Here is a 24,265-nt window from a genome sequence, read left to right as displayed (position 1 = left end):
TCTGGGTTCGCGCCCAGGCTCTGTCGCACAATTGGCCTAGCGTCGTCCGGGTTAGGGAGGGTTTGGCCGGTAGGGATATCCTTGTCTCATCGCGCACCAGCGACTCCTGTGGCGGGCCAGGCGCAGTGCGCGCTAACCAGGTCGCCAGGTGCACAGTGTTTTGTTTCCTCCAACACATTGGTGCGGCTGTCTTCCGGGTTGGATGCGCGCTGTGTTAAGAAGCCGTGCGGCTTGGTTGGGTTGTGTTGCGGAGGACGCATAGACGCATGGCTTTCGACCTTCGTCTCCCCCGAGCCCGTACGGGACTTGTAGCGATGAGAGAAGATAGTAACTACTAACAATTGGATACCACGAAATTGGGGAGAAAATGGGGTAAAATTTCAAATAAAAAAAAACTTGTTAAATGTGCAACCAGAGGGAAAAAAATTCTAGATCACCTGTACTCCACACACAGAGACGCATACAAAGCTCTCACTCGCCCTCCATTTGGTGAATCCGACCACAACTCTATCCTCCTGATTCCTGCTTACAAGCAAAAATTAAAGCAGGAAGCACCAGTGACTCTGTCTATAAAAAAATGGTCAGATGAAGCAGATGCTAAACTACAGAACATGTTCCGGGATTTTTCCGATGACATTGAGGAATACACCACATCAGTCACTGGCTTTATCAATAAGGGCATTGAGGACGTCGTCCCCACAGTACGTACATACCCCAACCAGAAGCCATGGATTACAGGCAACATTCGCACTGAGCTAAAGGGTAGAGCTGCCGCTTTCAAGGTGCGGGACTCTAACCCGGAAGCTTACAAGAAATCCCGCTATGCCCTGCGACGAAGCATCAAACAGGCAGAGCGTCAATACAGGGCTAAGATTGAATCATACTACACCGGCTCCGACACTCGTCGGATGTGGCAGGGCTTGCAAACTGTTACAGACTACAAAGAGAAGCACAGCCGCGAGCTGCCCAGTGACACGAGCCTACCAGACGAGCTATATCACTTCTATGCTCGCTTCGAGGCAAGCAACACTGAGGCATGCATGATAGCATCAGCTGTTCCGGACGACTGTGTGATCACGCTCTGCATAGCCAACATGAGTAAGACCATTAAACAGGTCAACATACACAAGGCTGCGGGGCCAGACGGATTACCAGGACGTGTGCTCCGGGCATGTGCTGACCAGCTGGCAGGTGTCTTCACTGACATTTTCAACATGTCCCTGATTGAGTCTGTAATACCAACATGCTTCAAGCAGACCACCATACTCCCTGTGCCCAAGAACACAAAGGCAACCTGCCTAAATGACTACAGACCCGTAGCACTCACGTCCGTAGCCATGAAGTGCTTTGAAAGGCTGGTAATGGCTCACATCAACACCATTATCCCAGAAACCCTAGACCCACTCCAATTTGCAAACCGCCCAAACAGCTCCACAGATGATGCAATCTCTATTGCACTCCACACTGCCCTTTCCCACCTGGACAAAAGGAACACCTATGTGAAAATGCTGTTCATTGACTACAGCTCAGCTTTCAACACCATAGTACCCTCAATGCTCATCACCAAGCTAAGGATCCTGGGACTAAACACCTCCCTCTGCAACTGGATCCTGGACTTCCTGACATGCCGCCCAGGTGGTGAGGGTAGGTAGCAACACATCTGCCACGCTGATCCTCAACACTGGAGCTCCCCAGGGGTGCGTGCTCAGACCCCTCCTGTACTCCCTGTTCACCCACGACTGCATGCCCAGGCACGACTCCAACACCATCATTAAGTTTGCTGATGACACAACAGTGGTAGGCCTGATCACCGACAACGACAAGACAGCCTATAGGGAGGAAGTCAGAGACCTGGCTGGGTGGTGCCAGAATAACAACCTATCCCTCAACATAACCAAGACTAAGGAGATGATTGTGGACTACAGGAAAAGGAGCACCGAGCACGTCCCCATTCTCATTGACGGGGCTGTAGTGGAGCAGGTTGAGAGCTTCAAATTCCTTGGTGTCCACATCAACAACAAACTAGATTGGTCCAAACACACCAAGACAGTCGTGAAGAGGGCACGACAAAGCCTATTCCCCCTCAGGAATCTAAAAAGATTTGGCATGGGTCCTGAGATCCTCAAAAGGTTCTACAGCTGCAACATCGAGAGCATCCTGACCAGTTGCATCACTGCCTGGTACGGCAATTGCTCGGCCTCTGACCGCAAGGCACTTCAGAGGGTAGTGCCTACATCACTGGGGCAAAGCTGCCTGCCATCCACCGCCTCTACACCAGGCGGTGTCAGAGGAAGGCCCTAAAAATTGTCAATGACCCCAGCCACCCCAGTCATAGACTGTTCTCTCTACTACCACATGGCAAGCGGTACAGGAGTGCCAAGTCTAGGACAAAAAGTCTTCACAACAGTTTTTACCCCCAAGCCATAAGACTCCTGAACAGGTAACCAAATGGTTAACCGGACTATTTGCATTGTGTTCCCCCCCCAACCCCTCTTTTACGCTGATGGTACTCTCTGTTTATCTTATATGCATAGTCACTTTAACTATACATTCATGTACACACTACCTCAATTGGGCCGACCAACCAGTGCTCCCGCACATTGGCTAACCGGGCTAACCGCATTGTGTCCCACCACCCGCCAACCCCTCTTTTTACGCTTCTGCTACTCTCTGTTCATCATATATGTATAGTCACTTTATCGATACCTACATGTACATACTACCTCAATAAGCCTGACTAACAGGCGTCTGTATATAGCCTTGCTACTCTTTTTTTGTATTTTTACTGTTGTTTTATTTCTTTACTTACCTACACTCACACATACCTTTTTTCCCGCACCATTGGTTAGAGCCTGTAAGTAAGCATTTCACTGTAAGGTGAACACCTGTTGTATTCGGCGCACGTGACAAATAAACTTTGTTATGATTTGACCTCACAAACTTACTCACCTCATAAACGGCTCCTGGGAGCACTGATCACAGTATTTACAAGCCCCTGTTAATTTTTCCCCCTTTTTGACCCAGATAGCATAATGTACACTGAGTGGGCAAATCATTAGGAACACCTTTCATAATATTGAGTTGCACCCCCTTTTGCCCTCAGAACAGCCTCAATTCATTGGGGCATAGACTCCACAAGGTGTCTAAAGTATTCCGCAGGGATGCTGGACCAAGTTGGCTCCAATGCTTCTCAAATTTGTTTCAAGATGTCTGGATGTACTTTGGGTGGTGGACCATTCTTGATAAACACGTTGCAGTTCTTGACACACTCAAACCGGTGCGCCTGGCACCTACTACCATACCCCGTTCAAAGGCATTTAAATAATTGGTCTTGTCCATTCACTTTCTGGATGGCACACATACACAATCCATGTCTCAAGGCTTAAAAATGATTCTTTAACCTGTCTCCTCCCCTTTACACTGATTGAAGGGGATTTAACAAGTGACATCAATAAGGGATAATAGCTTTCACCTGGATCCACCTGGTCAGTCTACTGCAGGGGTTCTTACACTTTTTCAGCCTGGGACCCAAGTTAGAAATGTTGTGTTTTCCTGGGACCCAAGCTTAGTAAAATATGCAACTATACGTAAATATTTGGTACATTTCATTCATTAAATAACTGTAATATAGACAAACAAACAACAATGAAATGTTTTTCCCCCCATTAAAACCCCATTATATCTGTCTAGGTTGGAAATGTTGCTGTTAAAATACAATAAATAAATTCATTCTGAACTCAAATAAACAGAGTGGTCACATCACACAGATGCTTAAATAACAGAACACACACACACACACACACACACACACACACACACACACACACACACACACACACACACACGATCAAAAAGCCTGTGTGTGTGTGTGTGTGTCACACACACACACACACACACACACAGGCTTTTTGATCGTGCAACCCTAAGCAACAGTACAGATGAAAAATGATCAGGCCTACACTACATCTTACTGTAGAAATTATTGTTGAAAGAAAGTCAAGGTTGGAACTGTTTCTGTTAAAATACAATACACATTTTTTATTCTGAACTGGAATAAAGTGATTGATCACATCACACAGATGTAGCCCAGAAAACACACACAAACACACAGTCCTAATGAGAGGTTGTTTTCAACAAGCATGTCTATTCTGGATTCAGTTTTTCACAGTGCAACACTGAGGTCATGCTCAGCATTGACACTGTTTCTGTACTTGAGAACCCTGACTCACATAGGTATGTGGTGCCAAACTGGATCAGAACATCTACTGCTTTCTCAGTCAGGCAGGAGACCGCTTCCTGCTGTAGATGAACAACCCAGAACTGTATGAGTGTTTGACTCGAAAAGCATCTTGTTTCAATCAGTTTATTCCAGTTAAGAATAACAATTATTATTGTATTTTAACAGCAACACTTCCAACCTAGACTAGTTTTCAAAAATAATTTCTACAGTAAGATGTACAGTAGGCCTGATAATGTTTAATCTTCATCTGTACTGTTACTTAGGGTTGCACTATCAGTAGCTAGCCTGCTTTGGCGAATGTTAGCTATTAGCTGTGTACAAGGCCAGGGGATTGTTTGAAAGAGAAACTCACATCCACTACTATGAGTTAGTTAGTACTCCCTTATTACTGCTTATCTGTTATAAAATGACAACAATGCCTTGCAAGCTGACTTCCACTGTCGAAGCACTGTTTCCTGCAGCATTCTGCCCTGTTCTGAAAGAACTCCCTGGGTTTGCAGTCATGTTGTGGATGTTTGGTCAGGACGTGTCGTTTTATTAATTTGTTCATTATGCGAGTCTCATTACTAAGCACTTCCACACACAAAACACATTGTGGGGGCTCCTCGTTATTTCTCAAAGTTTGTGTGAAAGACACAAAGTCATCACTGTATTTGCGTTTCATGACGATTGAGCTCAGTCAGAACTTGTGGCTAGCATGAATCCATTTTATGACAGCTGTGAGTTGATGGTGAGTGGGAATAACAAGCGCTGCAGCGTGTGGGTCACGGAGTTATCTTCAAGACAACTGCAGAAAAAGATCTGGTAAACCGCAAAGCACATGGGCATCTCCCTCTACCTCTCCCACTTGCGCAGCTGCCAAGCTGAGAGGGTACTGAACCGAGAGCGCAGTTGCCCAAATAAATTCCAGTAATTAATGAAATAATTATACATTTACGCCGCAACCTACTATATGTCATGGAAAGAACAGGTGTTCCTAATGTTTTGTATACTCAGTGTATTAGAAACTGAATATTTGTCTATATCAGTGGTTTGTGATGTAGAACACATATTTGTCTGTGTCAGTGGTTTGTGATGTAGGACACATATTTGGCTATATCAGTGGTTTGTGATGTAGAACACATATTTCTCTACATCGGTTGTTTATGATGTAAAACACATATTTTCTATATCAGTGGTGTCACGATCGTCGTAATGAGTAGACCAAGGCGCAGCGTGAATAGAGTTCCACATAATTTTAATATACTGAAACTCACCAAAAACAAAACAATAAATCACAAACGAAACGTGAAGCTACTGTTGTGCACTCAGGCAACTAAATGTAGAGAAGATCCCACAAATAACAACTGAGGAAATGGCTACCTAAATATGATACCCAATCAGAGACAACGATAAACAGCTGCCTCTGATTGGGAACCATATCAGGCGACCAAAGACATACATTTCATCTAGATGACCCACCCAAGTCACTATTACGCCCCAACCAACACAGAGAATAAACAGCTTACTATGGTCAGGGCGTGACAAGTGGTTTGTGATGTAGAACACGTATTTATCTATGTCAGTGGTTTGTGATGTAGAACACATATTTCTCTATATCAGTGGTTTGTGATGTAGAACACATATTTATCTATGTCAGTGGTTTGTGATGTAGAACACATATTTCTCTATATCAGTGGTTTGTGATGTAGAACACATGTATCTATATCAGTGGTTTGTGATGTAGAACACATATTTCTCTATATCAGTGGTTTGTGATGTAGAACACATTTTTATCTATATCAGTGGTTTGTGATGTAGAACACATGTATCTATATCAGTGGTTTGTGATGTAGAACACATATTTCTCTATATCAGTGGTTTGTGATGTAGAACACATTTTTATCTATATCAGTGGTTTGTGATGTAGAACACATGTATCTATATCAGTGGTTTGTGATGTAGAACACATATTTCTCTATATCAGTGGTTTGTGATGTAGAACACATTTTTATCTATGTCAGTGGTTTGTGATGTAGAACACATGTATCTATGTCAGTGGTTTGTGATGGAGAACACATATTTATCTATATCAGTGGTTTGTGATGTAGAACACAGATTTATCTATGTCAGTGGTTTGTGATGTAGAACACAGATGTATCTATATCAGGGGTTTGTGATGTAGAACACAGATTTATCTATGTCAGTGGTTTGTGATGTAGAACACAGATTTCTCTATATCAGTAGTTTGTGATGTAGAACACATATTTATCTATGTCAGTGGTTTGTGATGTAGAACACATTTATCTATGTCAGTGGTTTGTGATGTAGAACACATGTATCTATATCAGTGGTTTGTGATGTAGAACACATTTATCTATGTCAGTGGTTTGTGATGTAGAACACATGTATCTAGATCAGGGGTTTGTGATGTAGAACACAGATGTATCTATATCGGGGTTTGTGATGTAGAACACATGTATCTATATCAGTGGTTTGTGATGTAGAACACATGTATCTAGATCAGGGGTTTGTGATGTAGAACACATATTTCTCTATATCAGTGGTTTGTGATGTAGAACACATTTTTATCTATATCAGTGGTTTGTGATGTAGAACACATGTATCTATATCAGTGGTTTGTGATGTACAACACATATTTCTCTATATCAGTGGTTTGTGATGTAGAACACATTTTTATCTATGTCAGTGGTTTGTGATGTAGAACACATTTTTATCTATGTCAGTGGTTTGTGATGTAGAACACATGTATCTATGTCAGTGGTTTGTGATGTAGAACACATATTTATCTATATCAGTGGTTTGTGATGTAGAACACAGATTTATCTATGTCAGTGGTTTGTGATGTAGAACACAGATGTATCTATATCAGGGGTTTGTGATGTAGAACACAGATTTATCTATGTCAGTGGTTTGTGATGTAGAACACAGATTTATCTATATCAGTAGTTTGTGATGTAGAACACATATTTATCTATGTCAGTGGTTTGTGATGTAGAACACATATTTATCTATGTCAGTGGTTTGTGATGTAGAACACATGTATCTATATCAGGGGTTTGTGATGTAGAACACAGATTTATCTATGTCAGTGGTTTGTGATGTAGAACACATGTATCTAGATCAGGGGTTTGTGATGTAGAACACAGATGTATCTATATCAGGGGTTTGTGATGTAGAACACATGTATCTATATCAGTGGTTTGTGATGTAGAACACATGTATCTAGATCAGGGGTTTGTGATGTAGAACACATATTTATCTATGTCAGTGGTTTGTGATGTAGAACACAGATTTATCTATATCAGTAGTTTGTGATGTAGAACACATATTTATCTATATCAGTGGTTTGTGATGTAGAACACAGATGTATCTATATCAGTGGTTTGTGATGTAGAACACATATTTATCTATGTCAGTGGTTTGTGATGTAGAACACATGTATCTATATCAGGGGTTTGTGATGTAGAACACAGATTTATCTATGTCAGTGGTTTGTGATGTAGAACACATGTATCTAGATCAGGGGTTTGTGATGTAGAACACAGATGTATCTATATCAGGGGTTTGTGATGTAGAACACATGTATCTATATCAGTGGTTTGTGATGTAGAACACATGTATCTAGATCAGGGGTTTGTGATGTAGAACACATATTTATCTATGTCAGTGGTTTGTGATGTAGAACACAGATTTATCTATATCAGTAGTTTGTGATGTAGAACACATATTTATCTATTTTAGTGGTTTGTGATGTAGAACACATGTATCTATATCAGGGGTTTGTGATGTAGAACACATATTTATCTATATCAGGGGTTTGTGATGTAGAACACAGATTTATCTATGTCAGTGGTTTGTGATGTAGAACACATATTTATCTATATCAGTGGTTTGTGATGTAGAACACATGTATCTACATCAGGGGTTTGTGATGTAGAACACAGATTTATCTATGTCAGTGGTTTGTGATGTAGAACACATGTATCTATATCAGTGGTTTGTGATGTAGAACACATGTATCTATGGCAGGGGTTTGTGATGTAGAACACATATTTATCTATATCAGGGGTTTGTGATGTAGAACACAGATTTATCTATGTCAGTGGTTTGTGATGTAGAACACATATTTATCTATGTCAGTGGTTTAAACCTCAACGGGAACAGTGGTGGGTGACAGCCTCCTACCCTGTCGTTCCTTAGGGACCTTTTCCGCTACAAGCAGCAATTTAACCAAGATTAGTCCCCACTCTGATCCTCTGCTAGATATGCTACCAGATATTCCACCCAGTAACTCCAAAGCAATTTCCCTCTTTCTTTTCATCCCTTCATCCCTCCTTCCCTCCATCCCACCATCGCTTCACACCTCCAGGGTAATCTTATCTCTTGGCAGAAAATGATCCAGTTTTTGAGACGATAAGGGAGGGAGGGAGGGAGAGATGGAGGGAGGGAGGGAGGGAGAGGGAGGGAGAGAGAGAGAGAGAGAGGGAGGGAGGGAGGGAGGGAGGGAGGGAGGGAGGGAGGGAGGGAGGGAGAACTGAAAGTTGCATCTCTCATCAATGTTTCATGACACCGCTCTCTGTGAAAGCGGCCCCCTTGACTTACAGCTGCTCAAAGAAGCGTGGCACTTTTTAAGACGCTCCCGTGCAGATGAGATGTCGTCTTCAGACGCTCCCTTCAAGACATATCGCTGTCGATCTAATGCCCTGTGCTTATTCGCAGTCTTTCGGTGAAAAACGTACCAAAGTGTCACAGAAATACCTGCATCACCTTGTGCAGTATGATAAAGATATTATGCCTAAAGTGAAATGTGTATCAATCATGTTCACAAGCTTGAAAATAGCCAATTAGCATCACAACAATGCCTTGAATACCCACACAGTAAACACACACTAGACACCGCGTCTCCGAATATAGGCCCAGCGATCCTTGCAGTCGTGTTGACACAATAACAAAACAGTAATAACGTCAGAACAACGTTGCAAGACAATACCCAGTGATTACATGGTGTGAGTCACTGCAGTGTTAAACAGGGCCTATGGTGCAGGCTGTTGTCTTAATGCAGTGAATATGATTTACTTTGAAATGGAGCCACCTCTGCTGACAGGGACACTCTGCATACACTCTGTCAAGGGGGCCTTGGTGACCACTGGTCAGGAAAACAGACGCGTTATGAGCTATACATGGAAATATAAGATTCTAACTTGCATTTGTTTCTGGAAAATATGTTATCAGTAGAGTGCAGCTCTGCTTTATGTGTTTACGTGAAAAACTGAAACGTATTCTAGCAGAACATTTCAGCCCTGTCTCAAACTGGGAGAACCCATGGGTCTATCCATCCACACACGCACTCTGCTTGGTATTCCACAGTAACGGAATTACACTTTGACTCTGTTTTTCCTCCCACTTTAAGCCAAACAAAAACCATTGATTTCAAAGCTTAATAAACTATACAACTATGCAGAAGGATTACTTTTAACAATTTCCACATAAAATTCAACAAAAACGAATTGAGTGGTCAGAACTTTACAGATACAACCGTAACGGAATTGCAGTAAAATATCACTCAGGTTTTTATGTGCCCACATATTCCAAAAACAAAATATCTGCTCCGAATTAAGATTCAAAGATGTCAGCAGAAAAAAAAAGGGGTGTCAGCTATGTCATGGTAACTTGAGTCAGCTATGTCATGGTAACTTGAGTCAGCTATGTCATGGTAACTTGAGTCAGCTATGTCATGGTAACTTGAGTCAGCTATGTCATGGTAACTTGAGTCAGCTATGTCATGGTAACTTGAGTCAGCTATGTCATGGTAACTTGAGTCAGCTATGTCATGGTAACTTGAGTCAGCTATGTCATGGTAACTTGAGTCAGCTATGTCATGGTAACTTGAGCCAGCTATGTCATGGTAACTTGAGTCAGCTATGTCATGGTAACTTGAGTCAGCTATGACATGGTAACTTGAGTCAGCTATGTCATGGTAACTTGAGCCAGCTATGTCATGGTAACTTGAGTCAGCTATGTCATGGTAACTTGAGTCAGCTATGTCATGGTAACTTGAGTCAGCTATGTCATGGTAACTTGAGTCAGCTATGTCATGGTAACTTGAGTTTGACAAAATATATTTTTGTTATTGAAGTAAGTAATTAAAGTGTATTTACACACGGTAGCAGAATTACGGTAACGGAATTACATCATGGGTCCCTGATAATTATGGATATGAATATCATTCTCTGTTTAGACATCACAGCAGAGCACAGTAGATTACAGTACAATACAGTACAGTACAGTACAGCACAGCAAAGTAGAGTAGGGTAGAGTACAGTACAGTACAGTAGAGCAGAATATTGTTCAGTAGAGTAGAGTACAGAACAATATACTGTACTCTACTCTACTGTTCTATACTCTACTTTTCTTTACTGTATTGTACTGTACTACTGTATTGAACAGTACTCTACTGTGCTCTACTCACTGTACTGTACTGTGCTAGCCAAACTTGTAAAGCATATGTCTATGATAGGCTCAGATTTGGTCCAGTCCGGTCCGTCCGTGGACATCAAATCCAGGATGGCCTGACCAAATCTCATCTACTTTTCAACGTCCATGGACGCCCAGTGTAGGTTGGTGCTCAGCGGGTGAGGGTGCTGGTTAAAGTAAATGGAGGGAGAGGTGGCTCGTGGGTAGGTTGTTTCAACACTCTTGGTTTGACCACCAGATGACAGAAAGACCAAGAAAGTTAACAGCTGAACATAACAGTATGCCAGCGGAAGGGAGAATAGTAGAAGGAAGACCCAACTGTGGTTTGTGACTATTATGATTTCCCATTGTAGCCAATTCAGTTGCAGTAATGCCATTATGTATTTTTTGGTAATTTTGGTAAACAGATTGAGTTTAATCACTTAATAATTAATAAACAAAATTCCTATAATTAAAATCACTATAACTAATTGGTGTGTCTACCATTATTTGTTACTTCTGTGAACCTGCATTATCCTCCCTCCACATGAAGGAGAGAAATTAGAAAATGATCTTAAAGATATGTGGGTTGTTGGTAACGGTATTACAAGGCACAAGGCAATATTTCTTAAACGTGCAGAAGGTAAACAATATCTCCAAAACTAAATATACGTCTTGATATCAGTTGGCAGGGGTATTTACGTCAACATGTTTGTTTTGACATACAGTACAAGTCAAACGTTTGGACACACCTACTCATTCAAGTGGTTTTCTTTATTTTTTGCTGTTTTCTACATTGTAGAATAGTAGTGAAGACATCGAAACTATGAAATAACACAGTTGGAAGCTCAAACCAGATGGGATGGCGTATCTCTGCAGAATGTTGTGGTAGCCATGCTGGATAAGTGTGCCTTGAATTCTAAATAACTCACCGACAGTGTCACCAGCAAAGCACCCCCACACCATCACACCTCCTCCTCCATGCTTCACGGTGGGAACCACAAATGCGAAGATCATCCGTTCACCTACTCTGCATCTCACAAAGACACGGTGGTTGGAACCAAAAATATCAAATTTGGACTCAACAGACCAAAGGACAGATTTCCACCGGTCTAATGTCCATTGCTTGTGTTTCTTGGCCCAAGAAAATCTCTTCTTCTTATTGGTGTCCTTAAGTAGTGGTTTCTTTGCAGCAATTCAACCATGAAAGCCTGATTCTCTCAGTCTTCTCTGAACAGTTGATGTTGAGATGTGTCTGTTACTTGAACTCTGTGAAGCATTTATTTGGGCTGCAATCTGAGGTGGTTATTATAATGAATTTATCCTCTGCAGCAGAGGCAACTCTGGGTCTTCCTTTCCTGTGGAGGTCCTCATGAGAGCCAGTTTCATCATAGTGCTTGATGGTTTTTGCGACTGCAATTGAAGAAACTTTGAAAGTTGTTGAAATTTTCCAGATTGACTGACCTTCATGTCCTAAAATAATGATGGATTGTAATTTCTCTTGGCTTATTTGAGCTGTGCTTACCATAGTATGGACTTAGTCTTTTACCAAATAGGGCAGTCTTCTGTATACCTCCCTACCTTGTCACAACACAACTGATTGGCTCAAACGCATTAAGAAGGAAAGAAATGCCACACGTTAACTTTTAACATGACACACCTGTTAATTGAAATGCGTTCCAGGTGACTACCTCATGAATCTGGTTGAGAGAATGCCAAGAGTGTGCAAAGCTGTCATCAAGGCAAAGGGATGGCTACATTGAAGAATCTCAAATATAAAATATTTTTTGATTTGTTCCCTTTTTTTGGTTTCTACATGATTCCATATGTGTTTGTCACGGATCCCCCTGGAACTTTCATTGTGCACACCTGGCCCCTATTCCCTCTGATTGTATTTTAATATATGTGCCCTTTGTTTACCATGGTGGTGTCTATTATTGTTACAATGTCCGTTGATGCGTGTGAGTACCTGTGCTGTGTGTTTTGGGCTTTCATGCCCGTGTGGATTGCGCAGGTTATTACGGGTCTCGTTCCGTGTCTTAATCATCGTGCGCGTGTGTTATTTTTTCAAGGTACCCCTCGCTCTTTTGTTTGGATTTCAACCCTGTGTTTTGTGTACGTGTTTGTTTGGTCTTCGTCTCTGTGCCCTTACACTGCACGCCGTAATTTGGGGCGTAATAAAAAGCCCTATTACGCATTCCTGCGCCTGTCTCCCGAATCATTGTTACCAACGTGACAGTGTTATTTCATAGTTTTGATGTCTTCACTATTATTTTACAATGTAGAAAATAGTCCAAATAAAGAAAAACCCTTGATTGAGTAGGTGTGTGAAGTTTTGACTGGTACTGGATTTCTGATACCTTAAGACTTTTTCTGGTATATTTTCTAAGAAATCTTTTACATCTTTTTAACCTTTATTTAACTAGGCAAGTCAGTTAAGAACAAATTGTTATTTTCAATGACGGCCTAGGAACAGTGGGTGCCTGTCAGCTCGGGGGTTTGAACTTGCAACCTTCCGGTTACTAATCCAACGCTGTAACCACTAGGCTACCCTTCAGCCCCATCTGTTTATCCATAAATAAAAGCCTTTACTTATGCCAAGTTTTTTACATGGAAAATGGTTGAAAAATTTATCTATGCCTTCATTTCCCAAAATATAGACTCTTAGCTTTAATTTGACACCCAATTTGATATGCTCCTACGTACTTCACATGTTGGTGCGCGTGGGTTCTTTTCGATGGAAATGCCCTGGGCTCTCACAGGTCTTCAGCTCTTCTACTAATCGCCCCTGAGCTCAGTCAGTGGCAGCATTTAACACTCACTAGACTGGCAAAGCCCAGGCTAGAACATTTAGGGCTTTAGCGTGTGTGTCGGGAATCAGTGAGTTTACCCTGCTTCTTGATTCCAAGAGATAGTTTGCTGTTCACGACGCAAATAATGAACTTCCAAGTATACACTATTACCCGATTTCTCAGTATTCCCCATAGCCATTACTTTACCATGTTGCTTTTAGTTCAATTACCTGCCCTTACATTTCTGAGAGGGTGAACTGGGTTTTAATTCTGCTTATTTTACTTGGTTTTCCATTTCCACTCCCAAACAACACTTGGTAGCTTTTTCGAACAACAGAAATGATTGATGCTTCTCTCTTATCAACAGAGGCACAGCAATAGCTATTAACTTCTACTTAACAACAGCTCCATAGTGGGCTTTTGTCTCCGTAGTGTTGATAGTCTGTTCAGGATTGTGTGTCTTTAAGACCGGTATTGATGGTATTTAACCTTCGGCGCTTTTTCTGTGTTCTCTCCTAACAGACACATAGACAGTGCTTGTCAACCAGACAGAGTTTCTTACACAGGCGTATGCACACAGATGCACACAGATGCACACAAATGTACACAGATGCACACACATGGACAGGGTACACAGCTTGTCAAAGAGACATACACACACACACACACACACACACACACTGCATATCGAACAGACAAATACACACACACTTTTTGAATGAGTGAATGACGTGCGGAACAGTGGATGAAAGGAAAGGCCGATTAACCAGCTCCACGTCCGTCTCCGATCTCAGTCTCTCCACTTGTGATTACGGCCTTTGAGAAAACACAAAGGCTTCGGGGGGGGAAAAGAGCGGTGGTGATGCATTGTGGCCATTATTGAAATGATAAATGCGGTCTAAAAATCAATTGTGACATGTCATTTATTTAATTATTTACATTCATACAAAACATTAATGTCAAAAACAAGCATTCAGAAGTCGGGCTTCGTCTGTTCCGACAAGTTCTATCAGTTTTCAGCATGTTCAGAAATACACATGATGTTTAAATGAATCTCAAATGTTATACCAGTACCCACTTTTGACAGGAAATGTAATTTGTGTAAATTGCTCTGTGGTGTCATGTTAAAATGTGCTCCTCATTTCAGGTGCCACATCCGTGTGATTGACACCTTCGGGACAGAGCCGGCCTACAACCACGAGGACTACGCCACCCTGCACGGCTACAGGACCAACTGGGGCTACTGGAACCTCAACTCCAGACAGTACATGACCATGTTCCGTAAGTATACATCAATATGGATTATCACTCATTAGTATTACAACACAATGGATGGTTGCAGAGACTATGATTAAAGGCCCAATCTGTAAGAGTTCCTGGTCTCAGATTGTTGATTCAGTCTACCGCAGTATTGGACGTAAACAACGTCATTATATTATAGCGATTCAGGGGGAGGGGTGCCAGGGTCCAAGGCAAAGCACGACCCATGAAACTTTCAGCAGATGTTAGGTGTTTTGGGAAGAAAGCTACAGTTAGGACCTGAATAGAGCCATGTGCTTGTTGGGGGCTCAAATATTATTTGCTGTTGGAAAATGGCATATTAAAAAGGTTAGTTCCCTGTTATTGGATGTCAAGTCCCATACTACTTATGGGAGAGTTAGGAAGGAGGAAGAGTTAGGAGGCCACAGTGATGGGAGAGTTGGGAAGCCACAGTGATGGGAGAGTTGGGAGGCCACAGTGATGGGAGAGTTGGGAGGCCACAGTGATGGGAGAGTTGGGAGGCCACGGTGATGGGAGAGTTGGGAGGCCACGGTGATGGGAGAGTTGGGAGGCCACGGTGATGGGAGAGTTGGGAGGCCACGGTGATGGGAGAGTTGGGAGGCCACGGTGATGGGAGAGTTGGGAGGCCACGGTGATGGGAGAGTTGGGAGGCCACGGTGATGGGAGAGTTGGGAGGCCACGGTGATGGGAGAGTTGGGAGGCCACAGTGATGGGAGAGTTGGGAGGCCACGGTGATGGGAGAGTTGGGAGGCCACGGTGATGGGAGAGTTGGGAGGCCACAGTGGGACACAGTAGGATTCCACCATCAAAGAGCCCGGGCCTTCACTATCTGACTGGCTCAGCTTTTCATAGCGTGTCATTGAGCTAACTGAGCACTTGACTTTACCCACCCTCTCCCACTCCATCCTCCACAGTACCACTTAGCATCGCTATATATTCTGCACCAGCAGTACAGGGGATCACTCATTTGCTGCTGAGAATTTTCCAGCAGCGATGGAAATGCAAACATGTAGTGTATTCAAGATTTTAAATGGCTTCTAAAGTTTGTAGTTTCCATTTAAAATGTCAGACTTGATTTAGCCAAATGAAAAATGTATCAACCCATACAAAAACAATGTCCATTAATTATAATCCACATAATATTTCACATTTCCTGTTGTTGCAGGATTATTTTCCTTCTGTAACAAACTGGCTCAAATTAAGATCTGTACCTATCCACCTGGCTATAATGCACCCACAATACAAGCCAAAACACTCAACATTGTAATGATATGGATACCTGCAGAATCCACCTAGGTTTAACACACCACTCAACATTATAATGATATGGATACCTGCAGAATCCACCTAGGTTTAACACACCACTCAACATTGTAATGCTATGGATACCTGCAGAATCCACCTAGGTTTAACACACCACTCAACATTATAATGATATGGATACCTGCAGAATCCACCTAGGTTTAACACACCACTTAACATTGTAATGATATGGATACCTGCAGAATCCACCTAGGTTTAACACACCACTCAACATTGTAATGCTATGGATACCTGCAGAATCCACCTAGGTTTAACACACCACTCAACATTGTAATGCTATGGATACCTGCAGAATCCACCTAGGTTTAACACACCACTCAACATTGTAATGCTATGGATACCTGCAGAATCCACCTAGGTTTAACACACCACTCAACATTGTAATGCTATGGATACCTGCAGAATCCACCTAGGTTTAACACACCACTCAACATTGTAATGCTATGGATACCTGCAGAATCCACCTAGGTTTAACACACCACTCAACATTATAATGCTATGGATACCTGCAGAATCCACCTAGGTTTAACACACCACTTAACATTGTAATGCTATGGATACCTGCAGAATCCACCTAGGTTTAACACACCACTCAACATTGTAATGCCAGTACTTTAGCATACAGACAGCTTTTAGAATAGCCACACTTACAATACCTTTTTTGAATTAGCATACTAGAATCAGACTGAGGCACAGGCCATATCAATAACAGTAGCACCTCTTCACATTTCACTGAGGATATTGTTAAGCTCAAGTTCAAATGAGATGGTCTATACCTGTCTGTTTACTGTCTCTTCTGTATCTGTCTCACTCTTATCCCCTGTCACTCTCCCGTCCCCTCACTCTGCCTTTTCCCTCCCTCCTCCCTCTCTCTCACTCTCCTCTCCTCAGCCCACACTCCGGACAACTCGTTCATGGGCTTTGTGTCTGAGGAGCTGAACGACACGGAGAAGAGGAGCATCATGCAGAACAAGGTCAACAACATGGCTGTGGTTTACGGCAAGGAGGCCAGCATGTGGAAGGTAGGCAAAACACACACACACACACAGTCCACTCACAGTGAAACATGGGTTCAAATAATATGTATTATTTCAAATACCTGAGCTGTACTTGATTTAGCTTGCCCAGTCCCAAAAGTGCAAACCCCACCCACCAGGCAGGCTCAAACACTTAACGTACTTGAAAAATGTCCAATACTATTTCAACCCAGGTCTGGGTGCAGAGGGATAATTATCCCACTCACGTAGAAAGTTACACGTAGTCGGGCAAAGTGCTGGGGGATCAAATCTTTTTCGATTTTTGTAGAATCATAAAAATCCCCTTCACGAATAAAGCATATCTGATCTTTAATCTAGAGCTGCTTTATGTTATCCAGCTCGTACTCTAAATTGCACCCTTAATATCCCGGTGCTCTTAGAATGAATACTTAGGCATTTAGATTGATATGGATTTGACGTTTAAAAACATATAGATGAGCTGGTTAAAAAGCTACGATTTAAAGTTGGCTTTTTCTACAGGAACAGATTGTGCCTTTCTCTAAGCAGTAGAAAGTAGATTAATAAGTCAACCTTTTAACCTGTTTTTGATTATGGTGATATTGTTTATCAAAGAGCAGCTGCTACTACTCTTAAAGCTTTGGATGCCGTCTACCATAGTGCCCTTGGTTTTGTTACAGGTGACAGTTTTGATACTCATAACTGTATCCTGTATCAAAAGGTTGGCTGGACTTCGCTAAAGACCCGTAGATCTCCACATTACTCTCTTTTTGTTTCCAATGTCATACTTCATAAACGTTCCTCTTATCTGATCTTGCCTAATTTGGTTAACTCTTTAGGTTCCTAGGGTCTCCACCGAGCTAGCTCAATCTGCTTTTAGTTTTTAAGGCACTGTATTGCTGGAACAACATTCTAAAAATGTTTCATCTTGATGTTCTGGTGCCGTTCGGGCAATTTAAAGTATTTCACCTTTATTTAACCAGGTAGGCTAGTTAAGTTCTCATTTGCAACTGTGAATCTGTGATTTGTGATGTTTTATTTGTGCTTTGCATGACTGAGTTGTTGTATTTTAATGTGCGCATACAGTATACAGCATATATTCTGAACAAAATATTAACACAACAGCTGAAATAAAATATCCCAGAAATGTTCCATATGCACAAATGTTCCTAGCCGCATCCTCAGAGCATGCGCAGACCAGCTGGCTGGTGTGTTTACGGACATATTCAATCAATCCCTATCCCAGTCTGCTGTTCCCGCATGCTTTATTCGGGGCACAATTGTTCCTGTTCCCAAGAAAGCTAAGGTAACTGAGCTAAACGACCACTTCCGTTATCACGAAGTGCTTTGAGAGACGAGTCAAGGACCATATCACCTCCACCCTACCTGACACCCTAGACTCACTCCAATTTGCTTACCGCCCCAATAGGTCCACAGATGACGCAATCGCAATCGCCTGCACACTGCCCTATCCCATCTGGACAAAAGGAATACCTATGTAAGAATGCTGTTCATCGACTACAGCTCAGCATTCAACACCAAACTCCAAACTCGTCATTAAGCTCGAGGCCCTGGGTCTCGACCCCGCCCTGTGCAACTGGGTCCTGGAATTTCTGGAGGGACGCCCCCAGGTGGTGAGGGTAGGAAACAACATCTCCACGCCGCTGATTCTCAACACTGGGGCCCCACAAGGGTGCGTTCTCAGCCCTCGACAGTACTCTCTGTTCACCCATGACTGCGTGGCCATGCACGCCTCCAACTCAATCATCAAGTTTGCAGACGACACTACAGTGGTAGGGTTGATTACCAACAACGACGAGACGGCCTACAGGGAGGAGGTGAGGGCCCTCGGAGTGTGGTGTCAGGAAAATAACCTCACATTCAACGTCAACAAAACAAAGGAGATTATCGTGGACTTCAGGAAACAGCAGAGGGAGCATCCCCCTATCCACATCGGCAGGACAGTAGTGGAGAAGGTGGAAAATTTTAAGTTCCTCGGCGTACACATCACGGACAAACTGAAAGGGTCCACCCACACAGACAGCGTGGTGAAGAAGGCACAACAGCGTTTTTGTTTTTGGTTTGTCACCAAAAACACTCACAAACTTTTACAGATGCACAATCGAGAGCATCCTGTCGGGCTGTATCACCGCCTGGTACAGCAACTGCTCTGCCCACAACCGTAAGGCTCTCCAGAGGGTAGTGAGGTCTGCACAACGCACCACCGGGGGAAAACTACCTGCCCTCCAGGACACCTACACCACCCGATGTCACAGGAAGGCCAAAAAGATCATCAAGGACAAAAACCACCCGAGCAACTGCCTGTTCACTCAGCTATCATCCAGAAGAAGAGGTCAGTACAGGTGCATCAAAGCTGGGACTGAGAGACTTAAAAACAGCTTCTATCTCAAGGCCATCAGACTGCTAAACAGCAATCCCTAATATTGAGTGGCTGCTGCCAATATACTGACTCAAATCTGTAGCCACTTAATAATTAAGAATTGGATGTAATAAATGTATCACTAGTCACTTTAAACAATGCCACTTTATATAATGTTTAAATACCCCACATTACTCATCTCATATGTATATACTGTACTCTACACAATCTACTGCATCTTGCCTATGCCGTTCGGCCATCGCTCATCCATATATTTATATGTACATATTCTTATTCATTCCTTTACACTTGTAGTTGTTGGAAAATTAGTTGTAAGGAATTTTTTGGGAAATTGTTAGATTACTTGTTAGATATTACTGCATGGTCGGGAACTAGAAGCACAAGCACTTCGCTACACTCGCATTAATATCTGCTAACCATGTGTACGTGACCAATAAATTTGATTTGATTTGAAAAAAAATATGCTTATTCCTCTCACATGTTGTTTAAATTTGTTTACATCCCCATTAGTGAGCATTTCTCTTTTGCCAAGATAATCTATTCACCTGACAGGTGTGTCACTCTTGGCATTCTCTCAACCAGCTTCACCTGGAATGCTTTTCCAACAGTCTTGAAGGAGTTCCCACATATGTTGAGTACCTGTTGGCTGCTTTTCCTTCACTCTGCGGTCCAACTCATCCCAAACCATCTCAATTTGGTTGAGGTCAGGTGATTGTGGAGGCCAGGTCATCTGATGCAGCACTCCATCACTCTCCATCTTGGTCAAATAGCCCTTACACAGCCTGGAGTTATGTTGGGTCATTGTCCTGTTGAAAACAAATGATAGTCCCACTAAGCGCAAACCAGATGGGATTGCATATCACTGCAGAATGCTGTGATAGCCATGCTGGTTAAGTGTGCCTTGAATTCTAAATGTATCACAGACAGTGTCACCATCAAAGCACCTCCAAACCATCACACCTCCTCCTCCATGCTTCACGGTGGGAACCACACATATGGAGATCATCCGTTCACCTTCTCTGCGTCTCACAAAGACATAACGGTTGAAACCAAAAATCTCAAATTTGGACTCAGACCAAATCAGACCAAAGGACAGACTTCCACAAGTCTAATGTCCATTGCTTGTGTTTCTTGGCCCAAGTATGTCTCTTCTTATTATTGATGTCCTTAAGTAGTGGTTTATTTGCAGCAACTCAACCATGAAGGCCTGATTCACGCAGTGTCCTCTGAACAGTTAATGTTGAGATGTGTCCATTACTTGAACTCTGTGAAGAATTTATTTGAGCTGCAATTTCTGAGGTTCTAATGAACTTATCCTCTGCAGCAGAGCTAACTCTGGGTTTTCCTTTCCTGTGGCGGTCCTCATGAGAGCCAGATTCATCAGATTCATTGTGACTGCACTTGAAGAAACGTTCACATTTTCCACATTGACTGACCTTCATGTCTTAAAGTAATGGACTGTTGTTTCTCTTTGCTTATTTGAGCTGTTCTTGCCATAAAATGGACTTGGTCTTTTACCAAATAGGGCTACCTTCTGTATACCACCAATACCTTGTCACAACACAACTGATAAGCTCAAACGCATTAAGGAGGAAAGAAATTCCACAAGTTAACTTTTAACAAGGCACACCTTTTAATGTAAATGCATTCCAAGTGATTACCTCATGAAGCTGATTGAGAGAATGCCAAGAGTGTGCAAAGCTGTCATCAATGCAAATGGTGGCTACTTTGAAGAATCTCAAATATAAAATATATTTTGATTTGTTTAACACTTTTCTTTGGTTACTACATGATTCCATATGTGTTATTTCATAGTTTTGATGTCTCCACTATTATTCTACAAAGTAGTTAAAGTAAAGAAAAACCCTTTAATGAGTAGGTGTTCTACAACTTTTGACTGGTAGTGTGTGTGTGTGTATGTACAGTGGGGCAAAAAAGTATTTAGTCAGCCACCAATTGTGCAAGTTCTCCCACTTAAAAAGATGAGAGTTGCCTGTAATCTTCATCATAGGTACACTTCAACTATGACAGACAAAATGAGAAAAACAAATCCAGAAAATCACATTGTAGGATTTTTAATGAATTTATTTGCAAATTATGGTGGAAAATAAGTATTTGGTCAATAACAAATGTTTATCTCAATACTTTGTTATATACCCTAGGTTGGCAATGACAGAGGTCAAATGTTTTCTGTAAGTCTTCACAAGGTTTTCACACACTGTTGCTGGTATTTTGGCCCATTCCTCCATGCAGATCTCCTCTAGAGCAGTGATGTTTTGGGGCTGTTGCTGGGCAACACGGACTTTCAACTCCCTCCAAAGATTTTCTATGGGCTTGAGATCTGGAGACTGGCTAGGCCACTCCAGGACCTTGGAATGCTTCTTACGAAGCCACTCCTTCGTTGCCCGGGCGGTGTGTTTTGGATCATTGTCATGCTGAAAGACCCTTCCACGTTTCATCTTTCCCCTCATCAATCTACACACAATACCCCATAATGACAATGCAAAAACAGGTTTTTAGACAGACCGGCCAATAGATACATGGAGACTCACAGACAGACTCAATATGGATGAGAAGCAGTACCCTGTTAAATCAGCTCATTTCCATTTGCTACGGTCAAGAACAAGAGGTTAAATCAATATAAACTACTAGAGGGGTTACAATCTCGTCCACATTCACATCCTCATCCACGCTATGTTACCACAACCCTACAAACACACACACACACACACACTTCTCACTCCCCCGGTGTACACTACAGAGATGTAACCAATTAGAACAGAGCTGTTAACTGCAGAACAGATAAAGCGATCGACATGCCATGTGTCTACTATCTATAGAAGATATTACATTTGGCACACAGAGCCGCATGTGGATACATTTAACGGAATCATACAACTTTCATTTGCAGCCAAATTTCCTTTCAAAAGCAGCCTAGTTGCTCACAGTGGATATTTGATGAGGGACTCGACCTGGATTTTGTTTAAAGACGTGGATTAGCTGTAGCTTTGTTCCCTCTCTGTCTCTGTTGGCGAGCGGCAATTCCCATGGATTTTCATTCAACGGTTGAGTCTTGAGCCGAGACAGAAGATGCTTTAGAAACAGTGTGTGAATATGGAGCAATTGCCACTTTGTAGGAACAGAAGGAGGGAAATGTAATACATGACAGATCGAGTTGAATATGTATTTGTTCTTTTCTCTTGTCTTTCCTCTTCTCGATTCCCTATTCCCTTCCGTATTCTTCTCTCCTCTCTTCCTTGACACTCTGTCGACGCGTCTCTTCTCTCCTATCGCCCCCCCCCCCCCCCCCCCCCCCCCCCCCTGTCTTCCTCCCGTGCGTCTCTCCATTGCATCTTGGTGGATGATGTCTTCTGTTGCAGCTCCAGGTAAGATTCTTCTCAGTCGAAACACACCGGCCCTGTTCCCTCTCTTTTAAACCTCCTGTCACACATTCCGTTCATCATTTCCCTCCATGATCACACATCTACTAATACACACTCCTGTGAATGTCAGTTTGACCTCGCATAACGCTGCTATCACAATGTCACCGTGCCTTCCTTTGCCTTCTCTTTTATACATGTTTTATTTAGAGACAACGGTAAATTGACAAGACATAAGTGGTTTGAAAAGTCCACTGCTAATCTTAGCCTGCAGCTGTCCGTGATGAGAGAGAGAGAGAGAAACATGAATTATTGGACTGGGAAGCTGTGTGATGCCACAGATGTCTTTCTGAATTTTGAATACTGGGCGAGCGACTAGGACATCTGGTCCAATCAAATATGCTGGAGCAAACGCAGACTTCACATGCCCATTTTATGATGTAGTGATTTCACCTATCTCAAGGCTCTCCAAAGAGTAGTTTTTTGGGGGGGGGTTGACTTCTGCCCTCTCTCTTTCTGTCGCTTGAGACAATTTGTCAAACAAATCGATAGTTCTTGCTTGCACTATGTGGTATTGGGCTTAGTCGTATCATGGAGACATGAGTAGAGGAGAGGTGTGTGTTGGGTTTTAAGGGATAGTACTAGTATTGATTTCTGAAACGTTAACCCTGTGAGTCGGGCCTGTAAGGTAGGCTAAAGCCGTAAACAATATTGTGATGACTCCATCTTCTATTCCAAAGGGCATGGGGGACTTCTTGTGCTTTTTGCCTAGGATATCGCTCCTTGTCTTTGCAACCAGCCTCCTCTTAATCCCGAGTGTTGGAGAGGGAGAGATGGGGAGTGAGTTGGAGAGGTATAAAGAGAGATGGTAACGGTTAGAGGGAAATTGTGAGAAGTATGGAGAGAGGACGATAGAGATTTATAGAGGCCTGCAGGTGCAGTGTGTTTTTGGAGCCAGTATGTTCATGCCACTCACCACTTCCCACACACACACACACACACTTGCCCATGCTGGCCTGTGTCAATTCTTGCTTGCTGTGTGTGTGCATGCGGGCTACCTGCCGGATCTATGTACATACACTGCAGTGTGATGATGATGAGATATAAGGGCTTTTTCCTGTTAAACCCACAGGGGAAGTGCTCATACTTGGAGGACGGGCTCGTGGTAATTGCTGGAGCAGAATTAGTGGAATGGTATATGCCATTCCATTCGCTCAGTTGCAGCCATTATTATGAGCTGTCCTCCTCTCAGCAGCCTCCACTGCTGTATGCTCACCCTGAAGAAGGCACAGTGATGCTGAAACATTGGTAGTTTACTGAATAAATTACCCGGGAACTTGTATATCGAGTGTGCAAATTAATTTATTTTTAAGCCTACTCGCCATTAGTCAGCACCT

General features: G+C 42.6%; 1 protein-coding gene across 1 annotated transcript in view; it reads left to right on the top strand.

Annotated features, from left to right (window-relative positions):
• LOC139370452 (alpha-1,6-mannosylglycoprotein 6-beta-N-acetylglucosaminyltransferase B-like) overlaps positions 1-24,265 on the top strand; it is a 169,630-nt gene that overhangs the window by 133,008 nt on the left and 12,357 nt on the right. The window contains exons 10-12 of the mRNA XM_071109943.1: positions 14,636-14,769; positions 16,984-17,114; positions 22,869-22,874. Coding sequence (XP_070966044.1) covers positions 14,636-14,769; positions 16,984-17,114; positions 22,869-22,874 — 271 coding nt within the window. The remainder of the gene's footprint in view (positions 1-14,635; positions 14,770-16,983; positions 17,115-22,868; positions 22,875-24,265) is intronic.

This window comes from Oncorhynchus clarkii, chromosome 17, assembly GCF_045791955.1.
Source record: "Oncorhynchus clarkii lewisi isolate Uvic-CL-2024 chromosome 17, UVic_Ocla_1.0, whole genome shotgun sequence".
Lineage (NCBI taxonomy): Eukaryota > Metazoa > Chordata > Actinopteri > Salmoniformes > Salmonidae > Oncorhynchus > Oncorhynchus clarkii.
The sequence above is the reverse complement of the archived record's forward strand: the minus strand, read 5'-3'. Positions and strand labels throughout refer to the sequence as shown.